At 39.2% G+C, this 21,863-nt stretch overlaps 1 protein-coding gene across 1 annotated transcript in view; it reads right to left on the reverse strand.

Moving 5' to 3' along the window:
- LOC120029385 (CUB and sushi domain-containing protein 1-like) overlaps positions 1-19,288 on the reverse strand; it is a 328,206-nt gene extending 308,918 nt beyond the window's left edge. Inside the window, 2 exon segments of the mRNA XM_038974609.1 lie at positions 18,881-19,097; positions 19,285-19,288. Of these exon segments, the coding sequence (XP_038830537.1) occupies positions 18,881-19,097; positions 19,285-19,288 (221 nt within the window).
- Between the last annotated feature and the right edge of the window lie 2,575 nt (positions 19,289-21,863).

Genomic DNA, 21,863 nt, shown 5'->3' on the forward strand with positions numbered 1-21,863 from the left:
TTCAGTACAATAGCTGTCATGTTGTGTTCTGATGTTCTTATTCAGTACAGTACTGTCATGTTGTGTTCTGTTGTTCTTATTCAGTACAATAGCTGTCATGTTGTGTTCTGATGTTCTTATTCAGTACAGTACTGTCATGTTGTGTTCTGTTGTTCTTATTCAGTACAGTACTGTCATGTTGTGTTCTGATGTTCTAATTCAGTACAGTACTGTCATGTTGTGTTCTGATGTTCTTATTCAGTACAGTACTGTCATGTTGTGTTCTGATGTTCTTATTCAGTACAGTAGCTGTCATGTTGTGTTCTGATGTTCTTATTCAGTACAGTACTGTCATGTTGTGTTCTGATGTTCTTATTCAGTACAGTACTGTCATGTTGTGTTCTGATGTTCTTATTCAGTACAGTACTGTCATGTTGTGTTCTGATGTTCTTATTCAGTACAGTAGCTGTCATGTTGTGTTCTGTTGTTCTTATTCAGTACAGTACTGTCATGTTGTGTTCTGATGTTCTTATTCAGTACAGTACTGTCATGTTGTGTTCTGTTGTTCTTATTCAGTACAATAGCTGTCATGTTGTGTTCTGTTGGTCTTATTCAGTACAGTACTGTCATGTTGTGTTCTGATGTTCTTATTCAGTACAGTAGCTGTCATGTTGTGTTCTGATGTTCTTATTCAGTACAGTACTGTCATGTTGTGTTCTGATGTTCTTATTCAGTACTGTACTGTGATGTTGTGTTCTGTTGTTCTTATTCAGTACAGTAGCTGTCATGTTGTGTTCTGATGTTCTTATTCAGTACTGTAGCTGTCATGTTGTGTTCTGATGTTCTTATTTAATACAGTAGCTGTCATGTTGTGTTCTGATGTTCTTATTCAGTACAGTACTGTCATGTTGTGTTCTGATGTTCTTATTCAGTACTGTACTGTGATGTTGTGTTCTGTTGTTCCTATTCAGTACAGTAGCTGTCATGTTGTGTTCTGATGTTCTTATTCAGTACTGTACTGTGATGTTGTGTTCTGATGTTCTTATTCAGTACTGTACTGTGATGTTGTGTTCTGATGTTCCTATTCAGTACTGTACTGTGATGTTGTGTTCTGATGTTCTTATTCAGTACTGTACTGTGATGTTGTGTTCTGATGTTCTTATTCAGTACTGTACTGTGATGTTGTGTTCTGATGTTCTTATTCAGTACTGTACTGTGATGTTGTGTTCTGATGTTCTTATTCAGTACTGTACTGTGATGTTGTGTTCTGTTGTTCCTATTCAGTACAGTAGCTGTCATGTTGTGTTCTGATGTTCTTATTCAGTACTGTACTGTGATGTTGTGTTCTGATGTTCTTATTCAGTACTGTACTGTGATGTTGTGTTCTGATGTTCCTATTCAGTACTGTACTGTGATGTTGTGTTCTGATGTTCTTATTCAGTACTGTACTGTGATGTTGTGTTCTGATGTTCCTATTCAGTACTGTACTGTGATGTTGTGTTCTGATGTTCTTATTCAGTACTGTACTGTGATGTTGTGTTCTGATGTTCTTATTCAGTACTGTACTGTGATGTTGTGTTCTGATGTTCCTATTCAGTACAGTAGCTGTCATGTTGTGTTCTGATGTTCTTATTCAGTACTGTAGCTGTCATGTTGTGTTCTGATGTTCTTATTCAGTACAGTACTGTCATGTTTTGTTCTGATGTTCTTATTTAATACAGTACTGTCATGTTGTGTTCTGATGTTCTTATTCATTACTGTACTGTCATGTTGTGTTCTGATGTTCTTATTCAGTACAGTAGCTGTCATGTTTTGTTCTGATGTTCTTATTCAATACAGTACTGTCATGTTGTGTTCTGATGTTCTTATTCAATACAGTACTGTCATGTTGTGTTCTGATGTTCTTATTCAATACAGTAGCTGTCATGTTGTGTTCTGATGTTCTTATTCAGTACAGTAGCTGTCATGTTGTGTTCTGATGTTCTTATTCAGTACAGTAGCTGTCATGTTGTGTTCTGATGTTCTTATTCAATACAGTAGCTGTCATGTTGTGTTCTGATGTTCTTATTCAATACAGTAGCTGTCATGTTGTGTTCTGATGTTCTTATTCAATACAGTAGCTGTCATGTTGTGTTCTGATGTTCTTATTCAATACAGTACTGCGATAATCGCCTGCCTTCAGGTGCCAAAGAGGCTATTTCTCACCCCAGAAATCACTAACACTTAGTAGTAATTACTCCTGTGCCAGTGCGTTATTAGATTCAGCCAAACATGGTATCTGTTCACTCAGACGCCAAGATGTAAAACAGAAGAAGGGAAATATGGAACATCATGTCGCTTTTCTTGTGTAGAAAATATGATGGTGCACTGACAGGGATCTAGTGCATTCCTTTAAAACTCCTTTCAGGTTGAAAGGAGCGTTCTGTAGTTTTTCTCTCCCATGTGGTTGCTGGACATAAAACACAAGGTCATAGGTGGCCGTGATGGTATGAAGGCCGTATTGGAAATGTAGCTAGGACACCGGGGTTAACACCCCTTCCCTTACTATAAGTGCCATGGGATCTTCAGTGACCACTGTTATTACATGGTAATGAATTAGTTACTCTGTAATTACACTTTGACAGCCTATGTAAATACCATGAAAATATATAGGTGTATAGCTAGGTACACTTACTGTTAAGTAGAAGCCATTTGTCATTCAAAAATAATAAACATGACATTTGTGCAACCGTAACAAACAAGAAAGGTCATATAAGTATATTGCAATAACAATTGTTAATGTCATTTGTTTTGCTTTGTGTGCATGACTGCCATATGAGACATTATGACATGTAATTCTTCACTATAATACACAGTCCAGATGTAGGATATTAATTTGAACCAGTTTGCTACAGCAGGAACATATTCCTGCAGCAACAGGAAAAGTGAATTATTATGTGGATTCTAATTAGTGGACTTTTTAGTATTGGTAGATACATTTTTTGTAAGGGAAAATTTGGTCTAATTTCAAAGTGGAAATTACAAACTTCAGACGCCTTTTTAAACCTCAAATACTCCACAATTTTTACACTACCTGCATTACAGGAAGGTTCTTCTGCAACAGGGTGATCAAATTAAGATCCTACATCTGTAGGCTTCCATCTCTTTACAATACACAGTATAACTCCCTTTTAACCTGCATCCATATTCAGTCTGCACATGTTCAGCTAGCAGAATGTTATTCAGAGGTTAGGGGAAGTATCGTCCTCAAAGGACAGCATATGCATCATAACAGGTGCTACATGTGGAAGAAATCTATGCAGCATAATGCCTCCTATCAGTCAAAAAGGCCAGTCTGCCGGCTGTGGTCAGCATGTTCTCTTTGGATGACTGTTTCAGTGCCCTTTATCTACTCTCAGAACCACAAAGTGCTACTTCTCTCTTCCAATGAATGTGAAGAAGCCTTCTTAGGGAAGATGTGTTTATTTATACTTTCCCAAGACTGTTGTGTTTATTCATAGTCCTCAATACAGCTCCATACTGTGTTTGTTGGGCCTGCAGTACTGTACAGCTGGGTTAGTTGGGCCTGCAGTACTGTACAGCTGGGTTTGTTGGGCCTGCAGTACTGTACAGCTGGGTTTGATGGGCCTGCAGTACTATACAGCTGGGTTAGTTGGGCCTGCAGTACTATACAGCTGGGTTAGTTGGGCCTGCAGTACTATACAGCTGGGTTTGTTGGGCCTGCAGTACTGTACAGCTGTGTGTTGCTGGTACGGCACTATTTGTTATCTGCCTTCAACTTTTGATACCATTCTGAGACATGTATAAAGCAGCTTATAGAATTATCTAAGCGCAACAATACGACCAACCGGGCAAAGCCACTTCCTCCCCATCCTCCCCATGCTTACTCAGTTCAGCTAGCTTGAGTCCCTATCCCCCTGTGCTGGATTTGTTCAAGTCACTGGTTATCTTTGCCTGCCCTATTTTCCTTGCTGAATGTAGGGTTTTCTGTAAAAATATGTATGATGCATGTCATTATCATAAGAACACATGAATTTAGGTTTCACTGACACCTTGTGGCGGTAAGTCACAGTTAACAGCCAGCATCTTAGAGGTAATCATCACATTGTTGGAGCTGAGGAGAGAGAGAAAGGGCATCTGTGACGGTAGCAGGCAGCGTTTATTAGTCGAGGCTCACAGTGTAATAAAGTTTGACACTGCAGTCATGGTGAGCAATGTTTTTCACTCTACACAGACACAGAGGTAGAGTCCCATCTCAGCCCAAGAGAAGCTCACCAGAGACGGATACTATTTGTCACCCTCCACATACACAGAGGTAGAGTCCCATCTCAGCCCAGGAGAGGTTCACCAGAGACGTATACTTCTTGTCACTGGAGCACCGCTCCAAACCCTCTGGTAATGCCTTGTGTTTAATTAGCATAAACACAACATTCCATTACCATACTATTAAATCCTTAAGGATAAAGAGCCATTGGTGAAAAAGGGGGACGGGGTAAAGATCCCCCTTTACAGAGTCTGAGCTCCGATCTTTGGAGAGGAGACCAGATAGCCAGTGATCTTTGGAGAGGAGACCAGATAGTCAGTGATCTTTGCCCGTGTAATGACCTGCTTAGGCTAGTTTTACCTTGATGTAAATCAATCAAATGTATTTATACAGCTCGTTTTACATCAGCAGATGTCACAAAGTGCTTATATAGAAACCCAGCCTAAAAACCCCAAAAAGCAACCAATGCAGATGTAGAAGCACGGTGATGACATCAACACGTCGGCACACTGTGTGAGCAGGGTGTGTTAACAGACTATTAAGAGAGAAGTTATTCATGTCTTCACACACACTTAAATGAGATGGAATGAGGAGGCTGTGAAAACCAGATGGAATTCGTCGAGCCTTTACCATTTTGGAACAGAATTGCGAGGTAAAAGACAGAAATCGATTGAAGTGGAGATCGAACTTTCTCTCAAGCGGCCTCGACAGTTGGGAACGCTCTCTCTGCCTATGTCTGTCACTCAGACTTGCTCACTGTTCTCAGATTTGTCTTTTGGTTAAACTCGTCTTTTTAAACTTAAAAGTAGGCCTACATTTTTTAGGTCTTTGCGCATGTCTTGCTGTTTAATGTACTTCACTAGTGATTTTGCTTGTGTGTTGCAGGGCACTTTTTAATTTTACACATCATTTTATATATTTCAACCTGACTCAAATAATACAAGGACCAAGCAGAGTAACATAGTCATCCCAGACTCAAATTGATCTGGTGTTTACTAACAGACCTGATCGAATAACTAAGTCCATTAACTTACTAACTGGCATATCTGACCACAATGTTCCATTGGTGGTTAGAAAGCTCACTAAAAAGAGATTTAAGAACCATATTAATGTGCAACAATACAATGTGCAACAGCACTAAATTCTGGTCAGAATGATGAAAGACGTATATTAACAGCACTGATAAATAAGGTGGTAAAGAATATAAAAGAAGCACAGGCAGAGTTCTTTCTTATAGTGATCAATGAAGGAAAAGGAAATGGCAAAGTGATTTGGGAAAATCTCAACAAACTAACAGGAGCTGAAAAGTCCAAAAAACATCCTGAATTAAAGGTTAATGGGATTCTAATTCAAGACTCATATTTCATATCCACCACCTTTAACCAGTTTGTTGTTGACTCTGTCAGGGAACTGGCTAAAAGATTTTCAACCAAAACCACAGTTCTCATAGACAATAATAAACCAATTTTCACAATTCCTGAAATCTCATCGTCGGCAGTGGACAGTATTATTAGCTTCTTCAGGAGCTCTAAAACAAAATATGTATTTGGTCTAAACACTGTATTCCTGAAGAGACACAAATATTCTCTGATTGTCCCTATTGTACATCTAGTTAATCTGTCCATCAAATATGGGTTCTTCACCAATGCTTGGAAATCTGGTGACCCAACACTGGTGGAAAATTACCAACCTATAAGCATTCTTCCAGTGCTATCAAAAGTATCTGAAAGATGGGTGGCTGATCATCTGACTGATCACCTCATTCTGGGCAACTCAATACATCAAATGCCATTCGGTTTCAGAACTAACCATTCTACTGAAACAGCCAATTGCTATTTTCTGGAGTGCATTAAATCTATACTGGACATAGGTGGTGAAGTCGGCCAGTCTTTTTGGATCTTCAAAAGACCTTTGATACTGTGAATCATGAGGTCCTCGTATCCAAACTATCCGCCCTTACTGTGTCCACTGAAGTTATTAGTTGGATGTATTCCTATCTGACAAACAGAAGTCAAAGGGTTCGTCTGGGGGACACTCAGTCGGACTCTCTTTACTATAACATTAGGGTCCCATAAGGGTCAATAAGGCTCCCTTCTGTTTACCATCTATATAAATGATCTCCCACTTACTTGCCCACAAGTTAAGATGTAGATGTATGCAGCCAAAACAGTTCTGTATGTACACTCAAAAAATAAATAACTAGTTGTAAACAAGTTAACTGAAAATATGCTACATATTTCTAAATGGATGACTAATTCTTGCCTGTATTAAAATATCGACAAGACTGTTTGTATGTACTTCTCTAAGAAATCCATTGATTCTTCCCAACGAGCTGTTCTTGTTAATTGGATGTAATGTATTTGTAGTTTGTATTGTTTTAGTGACTATTTGTATAGTGGCTGTGTTAAGGCCCTTTCCTGCAAAGGTACTACAGGTGCAAATTAGATTTTGGCTAACCCCGGGTCATTGACATACAATTGAAGTCGGAAGTTTACATACACTTAGGTTGGAGACATTAAAACTCGTTTTTCAACCACTCCACAAATTTCTTGTTAACAAACTATAGTTTTGGCAAGTCGGTTAGGACAACTACTTTGTGCATGACACAAGTCATTTTTCCAACAATTGTGTACAGTCTGATTATTTCACTTATAATTCACAGTATCACAATTCTAGTGGGTCAGAAGTTTACATACACTAAGTTGACTGCGCCTTTAAACAGCTTAGAAAATTCCAGAAAATTATGTCATGGCTTCAGAAGCTTCTGATAGGCTAATTGACATCATTTGATTCAATTGGAGGTGTACCTGTGGATGTATTTCAAGGCCTACTTTCAAACTCACTGCCTCTTTGCTTGACATCATGGGAAAATCAAAAGGAATCAGTCAAGACCTCAGACAATAAATGTTTAGACCTCCACAAGTCTGGTCCATCCTTGGGAGCAATTTCCAAACGCCTGAAAGTACCACGTTCACCTGTACAAACAATAGTATGCAAGTATAAACATCATGGGACTACGCAGCCATCATACCGCTCAGGAAGGAGACGCGTTCTGTCTCCTAGAGATGAACGTACTTTGGTGTGAAAAGTGCAAATCAATCCCAGAACAACAGCAAAGGACCTTGTGAAGATGCTGGCGGAAACAGGTACAAAAGTATCTATATCCACAGTAAAACGAGTCCTATACCGACATAACCTGAAAGGCTGCTCAGCAAGGAAGAAGCCACTGCTCCAAAACCGCCATAAAAAAGCCAGACTACATTTTGCAACTGCACAAGAGGACAAATATTGTACTTTTTGGAGAAATGTCCTCTGGTCTGATGAAACAAAAATAGAACTGTTTGGCCATAATGAACATTGTTATGTATGGAAGAAAAAGGGGGGCGCTCGCAAGCCGAAGAACACCATCCCAACCGTGAAGCACGGGGGTGACAGCATCATGTTGTGGGGATGCTTTGCTGCAGGTGGGACTGGTGCACTTCACAAAATAGATGGCATCATGAGGAAAGAAAATTATGTGGATATGTTGCTTCAACATCTCAAGACATCAGTCAGGAAGTTAAAGCTTGGTTGCAAATGGGTCTTCCAAATGGACAATGACCCCAAGCATATTTCCAAAGTTGTGGCAAAATGGCTTAAGGACAACAAAGTCAAGGTATTGGAGTGGCCATCACAAAGCCCTGACCTCAATCCTATAGAAAATGTGTGGGTAGAACTGAAAAAGCGTGTGCGAGCAAGGGGGCCTACAAACCTGACTCAGTTACACCAGCTTTGTCAGGAGGAATGGGCCAAAATTCACCCAACTTATTGTGGGAAGCTTGTGGAAGGCTATCTGAAACGTTTGACCCAAGTTAAACATTTTAAAGGCAATGCTACCAAATACTAATTGGGTGTATGTAAACTTGGGAATGTGATGAAAGAAATAAAAGCTGAAAGAAATCATTCTCTCTACAATTATTCTGATATTTCACATCCTTAAAATAAAGTGGAGATCCTAACTGACCTAAGACAGGGAATTTTTACTGGATTAGATGTCAGGAATTGTGAAAAACTGAGTTTAAATGTATTTGGCTAAGGTCTATGTAAACTTCCGGCTTCAACTGTAGGTAATATCACCTACACAACATTTTCACTTCAACTGTAAATAGTGGAGGCCTGTCTCAGCCTCCAGTATTTATGCTGCAATAGTTTATGTGTTGGGGGGCTAGGGTCAGTCTGTTATTTCTGGAATATTTCTCCTGTCTTATCCGGTTTCCTGTGTGCATTTAAGTATGCTCCCTCTAATTCTCTCTCTCTTTTTTTCTTTTTCTCTTTCTCTTTCTCGCTCTCTTCTCTCGGAGGACCTGAGCTCTAAGACCATGCCTCAGGACTATCTGGCCTGATGACTCCTTGCTGTCCCCAGTCCACCTGGTCATGCTGCTGCTCCAGTTTCAACTGTTCTGCCTGCGGCTATGGAACCCTGACCTGTTCACTGGACGTGCCTCCTTGTCCCGGACCTGCTGTTTTGGACTCTCTCTCTACCGCACCTGCTGTCTCTAACTCTGAATGATCAGCTATGAATAGCCAACTGACATTTACTCCTGAGGTGCTGCCCTGTTGCACCCTCTACAACCACTGTGATTATTATTATCTGACCCTGCTGGTCATCTATGAACATTTGAACATCTTGTCCATGTTCTGTTATAATCTCCACACGGCACAGTCAGAAGAGGACAGGCCACCCCTAAGAGCCTGGTTCCTCTCTAGGTTTCTTCCTAGGTTTCATGTGCATTGTCCCCTATAAATACATAAATACAATAAAATTAAATATTTGCATGTCCTTTTAAACATTGTTATCTTGACCTTGAACGCTGTACACCAGTTTATTAGGTACACCACCCGGTTCACAAAAATGGTTCACTCCTACAGACAGGGAAGGGGATACCTCATCGGTTGCACAACCGAAATGTGTCTTCTGCGGGGGGCTGCCTTGATCGACGTCATCGGCGCCCGGGGAGCAGTTGTTGTGGGGGTTAACTGCCTCGCTCAAGGGCAGAACTGTCGATTTTTCCACCTTGCCGTCTCAGGGATTCTAAAAAGCAACCTTTCAGTTACTCTCCCAATGCTCTAATTGCTAGGCTACCTGCTGCCAGTGAGTGACGTGGTCATGGCTTGCTATATAAAACAGGCAGACAGGCATCGAGGCATTCAGTTACTGTTTAATTGAACGTTATAATGGGCAAAACAAATGACCTAAGCGACTTTGAGCATGGTTTGATCGTCGGTGCCAGGCGTGCCGGTTCCAATGTCTCAAAAACGGTCGGTTCCTAGGATTTTAATGCACGACAGTGTCTAGGGTTTACCGAGAATGGTGCGACAAACAAAAAAACTCCAGTCAACAGCAGTTCTGTGGGCAAAAACAGCATATTGATGAGAGGTTGAAGAAGAATGGCAAGAATCGTGCAAACTTACAGGCATGCTACAAACAACCACACCGGGTTCCACTCCTATCAACTAAAAACTGAGGAATGGCTGGTCCAACGAATCCCGGTTCCTGTTGCGTCATGCTGATGGCAGAGTCAGGATTTGGCGTAAACAGCAGAGTCCATGGTCCAATCCTGCCTGGTGTCAAAGGTACAGGCTGGTGGTGTAACGGAGTGGGGAATGTTTTCTTGGTACGCGTTAGGTCCCTTGATACCAATTGAACAATGTTTGAACGTTTCCGACACCTTGTAGAATCCAAGCACCAAATAATTCAGGCTGTTCTGGAGGCAAAGGGGGGTCCGACCTGGTACTAGATGGGTGTACTAATTAACTGGCAATGTACTGAGTGAATAATGAAATGCATATTTATCATCAGCTTGGTATTTTAACACTGGCCAAGAGACTGACTGACATTTTAATTGATCTATGGCTCTGAAGAGTTACAGATAGCGCAATAGAAAATGAAAGGTAAATTCAGATTGAGCTAACATATGCAGTTTTTACCGTGAATGCAGTCTCCACCAACGCAGGAACTTTGCCTTTAAATTTCAATCGCACTGTAAAGCTGAACTTCCGCGATACGGATTGAATAAAGCCCAAGTAATGCTACAGGGCACAGCTACTGTATGCACTTGAAATTCAAACGTAACTTCCTTATTCATATCCTCCTGTACGACACTTCCACAAAGCTTGGTTTGCATTTTGCATGGGCAGATTGTGCAGAGGGATGACGGATACAAATCCAGAGAGAGCACACATGACTTATAACCCAGCAGGTTGTTTCGGGTGGGTGGAGTTCGCCTGCGATTTCAAGCCATTTGTTGTGAAACGTTTCACTGAATGTATTGCTCTGAGCAAAGGCTAAGCCAAGCGAGCTGAATCGAGTGCAACCAGAGTCAAGGAAATCTAGCAATGTCCAACAAGCACAGATTCTAAAGACATGTTGCACTTAGACATTGAATTGGACAGACACTTTTAGAATTTACATTAAGGCATTGCCAACTAAGTCACGTGTGTTCAGTGTCACAGACTCCCCACTATAGGTTCATATTGACAGGTTTTCTACAGATTTGTGGATACATCACGACACCCATCTGTTCACTTCCATTTTAAAACTAAACAGTCAATCAATATTAGCTTAATACTGTTTCAGGTTTTGTATTTTCAATGTCGCAGATCATTAAGATAAGATTACGATTGTCAGGACATCCATTAAGGATTTGGGCTAATATGAACTTTATAACACACACATACGCACGCACACACACACGTTAAGGTTAATAAAATTATAAACTAAGGGAGGGGCTGGATGAAATATAATCATTCTCTGAAGGAAGTTGATATACAACGTGAAGATGACTTCATTACTTGATTCCTTTTTGTGATATTTTGTATCATAATCCTAATGACTATATCAACTCTTTTTAATTTTTAAGAGGATCGAGCAGTATGGATTTTTAAGAAGTTCATTAAGCTTATGTGAACAGCCTGTGAATAGAAAATTAATGAGATGGAAGTCGCATAAAACCAACCAAGAATGGCTTATTTTATGTACAAACAGCGAAAGTGCTATGATGCACAGTAAAGTATGTAGTATTTCTAGAAACAGTAAGAGATCTAAAGCTATAATTAACACCAGTCTCTCTTAGCGACACTGCATGCCCTACATATTAGCCCTGTAGTGAAACTGCAGAACTAAGGCCTACACCTTTAAATCTGCAATACAACAGTCTCTATCTTTAGCTTTGGTAAGTACACAAACCCATGTAAAACACAACTGAACGCATACTTAAAACACAACTGAACGCATACTTAAAACACAACTGAACGCATACTTAAAACACAACTGAACGCATACCTAAAACACATCTGAACACATACTTAAAACACAACTGAACGCATACTTAAAGCACCATTGAACGCATACTTAAGCACAACTGAACGCATACCTAAAGCACAACGGAACGCATACATAAAGCGCAGCTGAACGCATACCTAAAACACAACTGAACGCATACCTAAAACACAACTGAACGCATACTTAAAGCACAACTGAACACATACTTAAAGCACAACTGAACGCATACCTAAAGCACAACTGAACGCATACTTAAAGCACCATTGAACGCATACTTAAGCACAACTGAACGCATACCTAAAGCACAACGGAACGCATACTTAAAACACAACTGAACGCATACTTAAAGCACAACTGAACGCATACCTAAAACACAACTGAACGCATACTTAAAGCACAACTGAACACATACTTAAAGCACAACTGAACGCATACTTAAAGCACCATTGAACGCATACTTAAAGCACAACTGAACACATACTTAAAGCACAACTGAACGCATACCTAAAACACAACTGAACGCATACTTAAAGCACCATTGAACGCATACTTAAGCACAACTGAACGCATACTTAAGCACAACTGAACGCATACTTAGAGCACAACTGAACGCATACCTAAAGCACCATTGAACGCATACTTAAGCACAACTGAACGCATACCTAAAGCACCATTGAACGCATACTTAAGCACAACTGAACGCATACCTAAAGCACAACGGAACGCATACATAAAGCGCAGCTGAACGCATACCTAAAACACAACTGAACGCATACCTAAAACACAACTGAACGCATACGTAAAGCACAACTGAACGCATACATAAAACACAACTGAACGCATACTTAAAACACAACTGAACGCATACCTAAAACACAACTGAACGCATACGTAAAGCACAACTGAACGCATACATAAAGCGCAGCTGAACGCATACTTAAAGCACAACTGAACGCATACTTAAAGCACAACTGAACGCATACTTAAGCACAACTGAACGCATACTTAGAGCACAACTGAACGCATACCTAAAACACAACTGAACGCATACCTAAAGCACAATTGAATGCATACTTAAAACACAACTGAACGCATACTTAAAACACAACTGAACGCATACTTAAAACACAACTGAACGCATACTTAAAACACAACTGAACGCATACTTAAAACACAACTGAACGCATACTTAAAACACAACTGGACGCATACTTAAAACACAACTGAACGCATACTTAAAACACAACTGAACGCATACCTAAAACACAACTGAACGCATACGTAAAGCACAACTGAACGCATACATAAAGCGCAGCTGAACGCATACTTAAAGCACAACTGAACGCATACTTAAAGCACAACTGAACGCATACTTAAAACACAACTGAACGCATACTTAAAACACAACTGAACGCATACTTAAAACACAACTGAACGCATACTTAAAACACAACTGAACGCATACTTAAAACACAACTGAACGCATACTTAAAACACAACTGAACGCATACTTAAAACACAACTGAACGCATACTTAAAACACAACTGAACGCATACCTAAAACACAACTGAACGCATACGTAAAGCACAACTGAACGCATACATAAAGCACAACTGAACGCATACATAAAGCGCAGCTGAACGCATACTTAAAGCACAACTGAACGCATACTTAAAGCACAACTGAACGTATACTTAAAGCACAACTGAACGCATACTTAAAGCACAACTGAACGCATACTTAAAGCACAACTGAACACATACTTAAAGCACAACTGAACGCATACTTAAAGCACAACTGAACGCATACTTAAAGCACAACTGAACGCATACCTAAAGCACAATTGAATGCATACTTAAAGCACAACTGAACGCATACCTAAAGCACAACTGAACGCATACTTAAAGCACAACTGAACGCATACCTAAAGCACAACTGAACGCATACCTAAAGCACAACTGAACGCATACTTAAAGCACAACTGAACGCATACCTAAAGCACAACTGAACGCATACCTAAAGCACAACTGAACGCATACCTAAAGCACAACTGAACGCATACTTAAGCACAACTGAACGCATACTTAGAGCACAACTGAACGCATACCTAAAGCACAACTGAACGCATACCTAAAGCACAACTGAACGCATACCTAAAGCACAACTGAACGCATACTTAAGCACAACTGAACGCATACTTAGAGCACAACTGAACGCATACCTAAAGCACAACTGAACGCATACCTAAAGCACAACTGAACGCATACCTAAAGCACAACTGAACACATACTTAAAGCACAACTGAACGCATACTTAAAGCACAACTGAACGCATACTTAAAGCACAACTGAACGCATACTTAAAGCACAACTGAACGCATACCTAAAGCACAATTGAATGCATACTTAAAGCACAACTGAACGCATACCTAAAGCACAACTGAACGCATACTTAAAGCACAACTGAACGCATACCTAAAGCACAACTGAACGCATACCTAAAGCACAACTGAACGCATACTTAAAGCACAACTGAACGCATACCTAAAGCACAACTGAACGCATACCTAAAGCACAACTGAACGCATACCTAAAGCACAACTGAACGCATACTTAAGCACAACTGAACGCATACTTAGAGCACAACTGAACGCATACTTAAAGCACAACTGAACGCATACCTAAAGCACAACGGAACGCATACCTAAAGCACAACGGAACGCATACCTAAAGCACAATTGAATGCATACTTAAGCACAACTGAACGCATACCTAAAGCACAATTGAATGCATACTTAAAGCACAACTGAACGCATACCTAAAGCACAATTGAATGCATACTTAAAGCACAACTGAACGCATACCTAAAGCACAATTGAATGCATACCTAAAGCACAACTGAACGCATACTTAAAGCACAACTGAACGCATACCTAAAGCACAACTGAATGCATGTACTGCACTATACTGTGATGACTTAAGCACCAGTGCATTGTCTCCATCTCCAATCAGGAAGAGTTACTCTTTGTCAGGCCATATGCATATGTCAGGTATTTATCTCTAAATATGTTCCCTCTCTGATCAGGCCACATTAAGCATCTGCACAGAATCCCTTCCAGTCTATCTGTCTGCAGCTAGTTCAGTACCAGATTAAATGAGACCTCAAATCCATTGGCATGCTGTTGTTGTTTTTGCATCTGCATTAGGCCACTTTCTTTCAGCATACAAAATGGCAAAAGACAATAATGATAATAATGATAAGGATAAACATCATCCTCACCATCACCATCATCATCATCATTATATATCAATAATAATAGTAGTAGTGGTTTTACTATAGCTACTCCACATTCTGCTACTTGTGCAAGCCTAGACAGTCCATCGGTCTGCTACTTGTGCAAGCCCAGACAGTCCATTGGTCTGCTACTTGTGCAAGCCCAGGCAGTCCATTGGTCTGCTACTTGTGCAAGCCCAGGCAGTCCATTGGTCTGCTACTTGTGCAAGCCCAGGCAGTCCATTGGTCTGCTACTTGTGCAAGCCCAGGCAGTCCATTGTTCTTCCACTTGTGCAAGCTCAAGCAGTCCATTGGATTTCATAGACATGACAGTAAGGGGCTACAGTGCCTTCAGAAAGTATTCATACCCCTTGACATTTTCCACATATTTTGTTGTGTTACATTCTGAATTTAAAATGTATTCAATTTAGATTTTGGGGTCACTGGCCTACACACAATACTCCATAATGTCAAAGTACAATTATGTTTTTTTTACTAGTTAATTCAAAATGAAAAGCTAAAACGTCTTGAGTCAATACTGCCCTACCAATAGCGTGGAACTAAGAAAAAGGGCTTTAATTTACATTAATTTACATTTACATTGAAAAGCATACAGCTTACTCAGTTGCCGGAGGGGAAGGACATTTTTCTCCAACTGCATTGTTGGTTAAGGGCTTGTAAGTAAGCATTTCATGGTAAGGTCTACAACTGTTGTATTCGGCGCATGTGACAAATAAAATTTTATTTTATTTTATTTGAAACCTCTCAGGGATTACACCATGAGGTCTATGGTGTCTTTAAAACAGTTAATGGCTGTGATAGGAGAAAACTGTGGATGGATCAACAACATTGTAGTTACTCCACAATACTAATCTAACTGACAGCGTGAAAAGAAGGAAGCCTGTACAGAATAAAAATATTCCAAAACATGCAAGGCACTAAAGCGATACTACAAAAAATGTGGCAAAGCAATTAAGTTCACTTTTGTCCTGAATACAAAGTGTAATGTTTGGGGCAAATCCAACGCAACACACTAATGAGTACCACTCTCCATATTTTCAAGCAGAGTGGTGGCTGCATCATGTTATGGGTATGCTAATAATCATTAAGGACTGGGTAGTTTTTCAGGATAAAAAATAAACGTAATGGAGCTAAGCACAGACAAAGTCCTGGAGGAAAACCTGGTTCAGTCTGCTTTCCACTTGACACTGGGAGATGAATTCACCTTTCAGCAGGACAATAACCTAAAACACAAGGCCAAATCTACACTGGAGTTTCTTACCAAGAAGACAGTGAATGTTCCGGAGTGGCCGAGTTACAGTTTTGACTTAAATCTACTTGAAAATCTATTGCAAGACCTGAAAATGGTTGTCTTGCAATGGTCAACAACCAATTTAATTATGGGCACAATCCAGGTGTGGAAAGCTCTTCGAGATTTACCCAGAAAGACTTACAGAAAACTGTAATCGCTGCCAAATATGCTTCTATAAAGTATTGACTCAGAAGTGAGAATACTTACATGTATGTCTATTAAATATTTCTGTATTCCATGTTCAACAAATTTGCTAACATTTCTAAAAACATGTTTTCATGTTGTCATTATCGTGTATTGTGTGTAGATGGGTGAGGAAAATATATATTTAAACCATTTTGAATTCAGGCTGAAACAAAATGTGGAATAAGTCAAGAGCTATGAATACATTCTGAAGGCACTGTATAAACTTAATAGGCTTCTCGTTACCTCCTAGACTTCTGCTTGCAACAGCAGAATGCATGTTACATCTGCGTCATTATACTAGGTCCTATGCATGGAATCACATTGAGCGGGTGCTGCCTAACACTTTCTATTAATTAAGTAAGTAGCCTTGGCTTGTGCAAGACGGAACGGCTCGCCAGATCCCATTTTAGAGTCTTTGGTTTGACTCGACCAGGGAATCGAACTCCCGACATTCCAATCTCAGGGTGAACACTCAAACCACAATGGCACTGAGTTGATCAACACTTTCTATTACCACTCACATCATTTACTTTGTAAATACTGTGAAACCAAGGTAAATACAAGGGAATCGAACTGGCTTGCCTAGTTAAATAAAGGTTAAATAAAATGAATAAATAAAATAAAAAATACTTTTCAGCAGCAAAGTTTATCTTCAACCTCTTTATGCAAATAGTTGTGTTAATCATCTGTTACTTAAAGCATTCTGCATCTAATTAAAGCCATTCCGTTTTCACTTGGAACACAAGTATTTTGAGATTGCCTTTATTGATTGCAGGTTCCCATTATTCACTTCAATACCTAGAGGATGCCCTCCGTACCAACCTATCGGCATACTTCAAACCTGGTAAGTGCAACATTGGCAACCACAGGGATGCTGTTTAGTCTGCATGTCATTACAAATGTTCACTTGTTTCAGAAGTTTTGAGTTAATTGTCTCTTTTATGGCAAGATAGACTCACTGTGGTACTTTAAGTACAGTTGGGAATGAATGAATGCCTTTTTAACACCAATAGATCTGTTCAGTGGGTACACAGGAATGTTCAACACAACAAAACTAAAATGCGTAGCACAATAGCACACAAATCTATATACTGAAATAAGCTGTCATGTCAGCATGTACAGTGCCTTTAGAAAGTATTCATACCCCTTGTCTTATTCCACATTTAGTTGTGTTACAGCCTGATTTCAAAATTGATTAATTATAGTACAGTAGTAGCAAGCTATCAAAGTTGACCTCCGGTCCTCCTTCTCATCTTCGCGCTGTCCTTCTCAAACTGAACAGAACAGAGGCTATAGGCTATCCCTCACGCAAGAGAGTGCATTTTTTGGACTAGGCGTTCTAAAAAAAATATTTTGGGGAAAAAACTTTGACTCTCCTCATGAACTTCCACCTACAGAACTTCCACCTTCCCTACACAGCACTGCCATAGGTTAAGCATCACATAAAAACGTGTTTGATCAGCAAGAGCAGAGCAGGCCGAGCTCAGGGTTAGAATATCCATTGCAGTGTGTGATGCTGCCTTGTTTTATTTACTCCATCCCAGCATCTATCTTTGAAATATAACTTTGTTCTGTGCTTCTCCGAGCATGCACTTCGTAGCCTATAGCCTATAGGCTATGGATTATTTTATGGAGACCACACTAAATAGTCTATAGGTGCAATTGATATTGCGTGCCCAGCGGAGAATCATAGATGAGGGGCAGCATCGGGCACACATCAATATATAGCTTAATAAGCAAATAATTGTTAAACACTGAGAAATATTGAAATTTCATCAATTGCAAATTATTTGACCCTCCTCTAGACTTGATATTTAAAAAATCTAAACCGCCCCCTTGACTGAAATTGAAAAAGCCTGATCCTCCCCCATTTTCCTCCAGGTAACCTTTTTGTAAATTTCGAACCATCCCTAATTAATAACTTAACCGTGTTCAAAGGAATATTCAATGTCTGCTTTGTTATTTATTTTACCCATCTACTAATAGATGCCCTTCTTTGCAAGGCATTGAAAAACCTCCCTGGTGTTTGTGGTTGAATCTGTGTCTGAAATTCACTGCTCGACTGAGGGACCTTACAGATAATTGTATGCGTGGGGTACGGAGATGAGTTAGTCATTCAAAAAGCATGCTTTTTATTTTATTTTCTATTGCACACAGAGTGAGTCCATTCAACTTATTATGTGACTTGTTAAGCACATTTTTCCTCCTAAACCTATTTAGCTTTGCCATAACAAAGGTGTTGAATGCTTATTTGACTCAAGACATTTGAGCTTTTTCATTTTTTCTATTTAAACCAGTGACAAAAATCTAAATGTAATACATTTTAAATTCAGGCTGTAACACCACAACATTTTGAAAATGTCAAGGGGTGTTTATTAACAACTTGACATTGCTAGCGCCACACCGAACCACTAATGTTACAACAATACAGTAGCACTAAAATCAAATGAACGCAAAACCAAGCCATTGTTAAGAAATGTTCTCAGATCACCACCCAGTAGACCTACATAGAAAAATGCATGTGGGTAAGTAAGAGTCTGTTACCTCATTTTCAGGTTTCCTGGCTGTGGTTGTCCGTCATAAATAGAGACGATGTCACAGTCCTCTTCAAGAGCAAAGGTGTGAAATGACAACTGTATCCTGTTTCGTTCTCCTGTGATGATGATCCAGGTACAGTTGGCATAGTTTGGGTAGCCGTGGGGAAAGCCAGGACTCTCTATCGTTCCATTTAGTCCTTGTGCAACACCACCACAAGTTTGACCTGAGGATAAAATCAAAGACAGATATAAGATATAATATGGATCTTTTAGATGACCAATCTAAGAATTTACACGCTGTAAATTCAGGAATATTATGCATGACTCAGGTGTGAAACAGCTATATATTGTTCTCAAATATGCCACTGAAACAGCATTTCTGTAGCACAACAAAGCACCCCCTTCCATTACCCATTGGAAGCCTCAGGCCTGAACACAAGAACCTCTCTTCACAAACATTAAATATATATGTGTTTGGGTATGTTGACATATGCAAATGTATGGTAAATTTTCCTCAGTGCTCCATTTCACATGTCTCATCTCTCGCTGTGTCATATTGTGAGCAGCATAGGGGGACCTTCCAATATCTTGGCTTATTTATGATTGAAAAGCAGTATGCATGAAAGCGGAGTCATTTTGTATTGTTAACTAACGGACCCAAACTGAAAAGGTACCCAAACCCATTGGCCTTAATCATAATCTTACCTGGAGCAGAAAGAGAACTTGCAATCACTATTCAGAACTGTTCTCCAAGGTGAGAAATACAGCACACACAACAACGCTTGCACACAGCATGATTATACCAAGTCATTATACCTCATCAAAGAGGTGTAGAATCTTTGATGAAAGGAGATTATGCCATTGTCCTTTCAACCTCACAAGCTTTGCAATGAAAGAGTAACAAGGTTAAATCCTGCCATTCTTTGCCAAGAATCATTAGCTTAAAGTAAATAGAGTGTTTCTGCATGTAGATGTCAAGCAATGATTTCAATTAAATATGCTTGTTGCTAATACTCCCAGGCAGACATTTGTGTCAATCCAAAACCACTCATAGAAAAAACACGAGAGTAGCTTTAAGGTTAGCACAATTTTTGATTATCTGCCACTGGAAAACATTGCTCGCAATTTCATATCTGTTGATGTTTTCTAAGAGCATGTTGTTGTTCTAAGAAGCATGTTGTTGTTCTAAGAAGCATGTTGTTGTTCTAAGAAGCATGTTATTATTCTAAGAAGCATGTTATTATTCTAAGAAGCATGTTGTTGTTCTAAGAAGCATGTTATTATTCTAAGAAGCATGTTGTTGTTCTAAGAAGCATGTTGTTGTTCTAAGAAGCATGTTATTATTCTAAGAAGCATGTTATTATTCTAAGAAGCATGTTATTATTCTAAGAAGCATGTTGTTGTTCTAAGAAGCATGTTGTTGTTCTAAGAAGCATGTTGTTGTTCTAAGAAGCATGTTGTTGTTCTAAGAAGCATGGTGTTGTTCTAAGAAGCATGTTATTATTCTAAGAAGCATGTTGTTGTTCTAAGAAGCATGTTATTATTCTAAGAAGCATGTTATTATTCTAAGAAGCATGTTGTTGTTCTAAAGAAGCATGTTGTTGTTCTAAGAAGCATGCTATTATTCTAAGAAGCATGTTATTATTCTAAGAAGCATATTGTTGTTCTAAGAAGCATGTTATTATTCTAAGAAGCATGTTGTTGTTTTAAGAAGCATGTTGTTGTTCTAAGAAGCATGTTGTTGTTCTAAGAAGCATGTTGTTGTTCTAAGAAGCATGTTATTATTCTAAGAAGCATATTGTTGTTCTAAGAAGCATGTTGTTGTTCTAAGAAGCATGTTGTTGTTCTAAGAAGCATGTTGTTGTTCTAAGAAGCATGTTATTATTCTAAGAAGCATATTGTTGTTCTAAGAAGCATGTTGTTGTTCTAAGAAGCATGTTGTTGTTCTAAGAAGCATGTTGTTGTTTTAAGAAGCATGTTGTTGTTCTAAGAAGCATATTGTTGTTTTAAGAAGCATGTTGTTGTTCTAAGAAGCATGTTGTTGTTCTAAGAAGCATGTTGTTGTTCTAAGAAGCATGTTATTATTCTAAGAAGCATATTGTTGTTCTAAGAAGCATGTTGTTGTTCTAAGAAGCATGTTGTTGTTCTAAGAAGCATGTTGTTGTTTTAAGAAGCATGTTGTTGTTCTAAGAAGCATGTTGTTGTTCTAAGAAGCATGTTGTTGTTCTAAGAAGCATGTTGTTGTTCTAAGAACTGTTATGTCAGAAATATAAACAGTCCACAATTGTATAGTCTAGAGCTCTACATTGATAAATAGCAATGGAACTAAAAGCATGGAGGTCTGTTCATATGTAAGAAGAACACAATTTTTGGGAACAAATGAAGATTGAAAAAAATGCTGACTCATCAAAGCTTTGTCAACGCTTCTGAGACAATATTTTGATAAATATGTTACCATCAAAGTACAAAATCAGAAGACCTCTAAAATCATAAGCAGCAATAGAAACTGAAGCACACAACAAAAAACATTTAGCAGGAACTCTACCAACCACAACCATTATATTGGGTGAATGAGACTAATTATACTGTTGTCTGGTAGAAGACATGACTTTCTGTTCTGTTAGTTAAACATGTATCACTTTATGCCAAAACACCATTACTCAGAACATTAGTAATCCGTGAAGGACATGGAAGGTTAAAGAGGGTACTGGTAATTCAGCATTTTATGAAAACGTTTTGTTATGAAGAAGAGGGACATGTTATACCATATTTCTATGTAAAAGTTTGCACTTGTCAAAATGCTTGACTCTGTCAAATGTTTGGTGACAAATAAAACAGAAAGGGCTACAGTAGTTCAATAAGCTTGAGACGGTGTAACCATTTTGTCTCTCTACCATAGCACATTTCACACAAATAAATAGACAGTCTGCAGATGGGACATGCCATCTTTCCAATTTGTTGACACTCTTTGAGCACATCAAATGTGCCTA

The sequence above is a fragment of the Salvelinus namaycush genome, chromosome 35 (assembly GCF_016432855.1).
Source record: "Salvelinus namaycush isolate Seneca chromosome 35, SaNama_1.0, whole genome shotgun sequence".
NCBI lineage: Eukaryota > Metazoa > Chordata > Actinopteri > Salmoniformes > Salmonidae > Salvelinus > Salvelinus namaycush.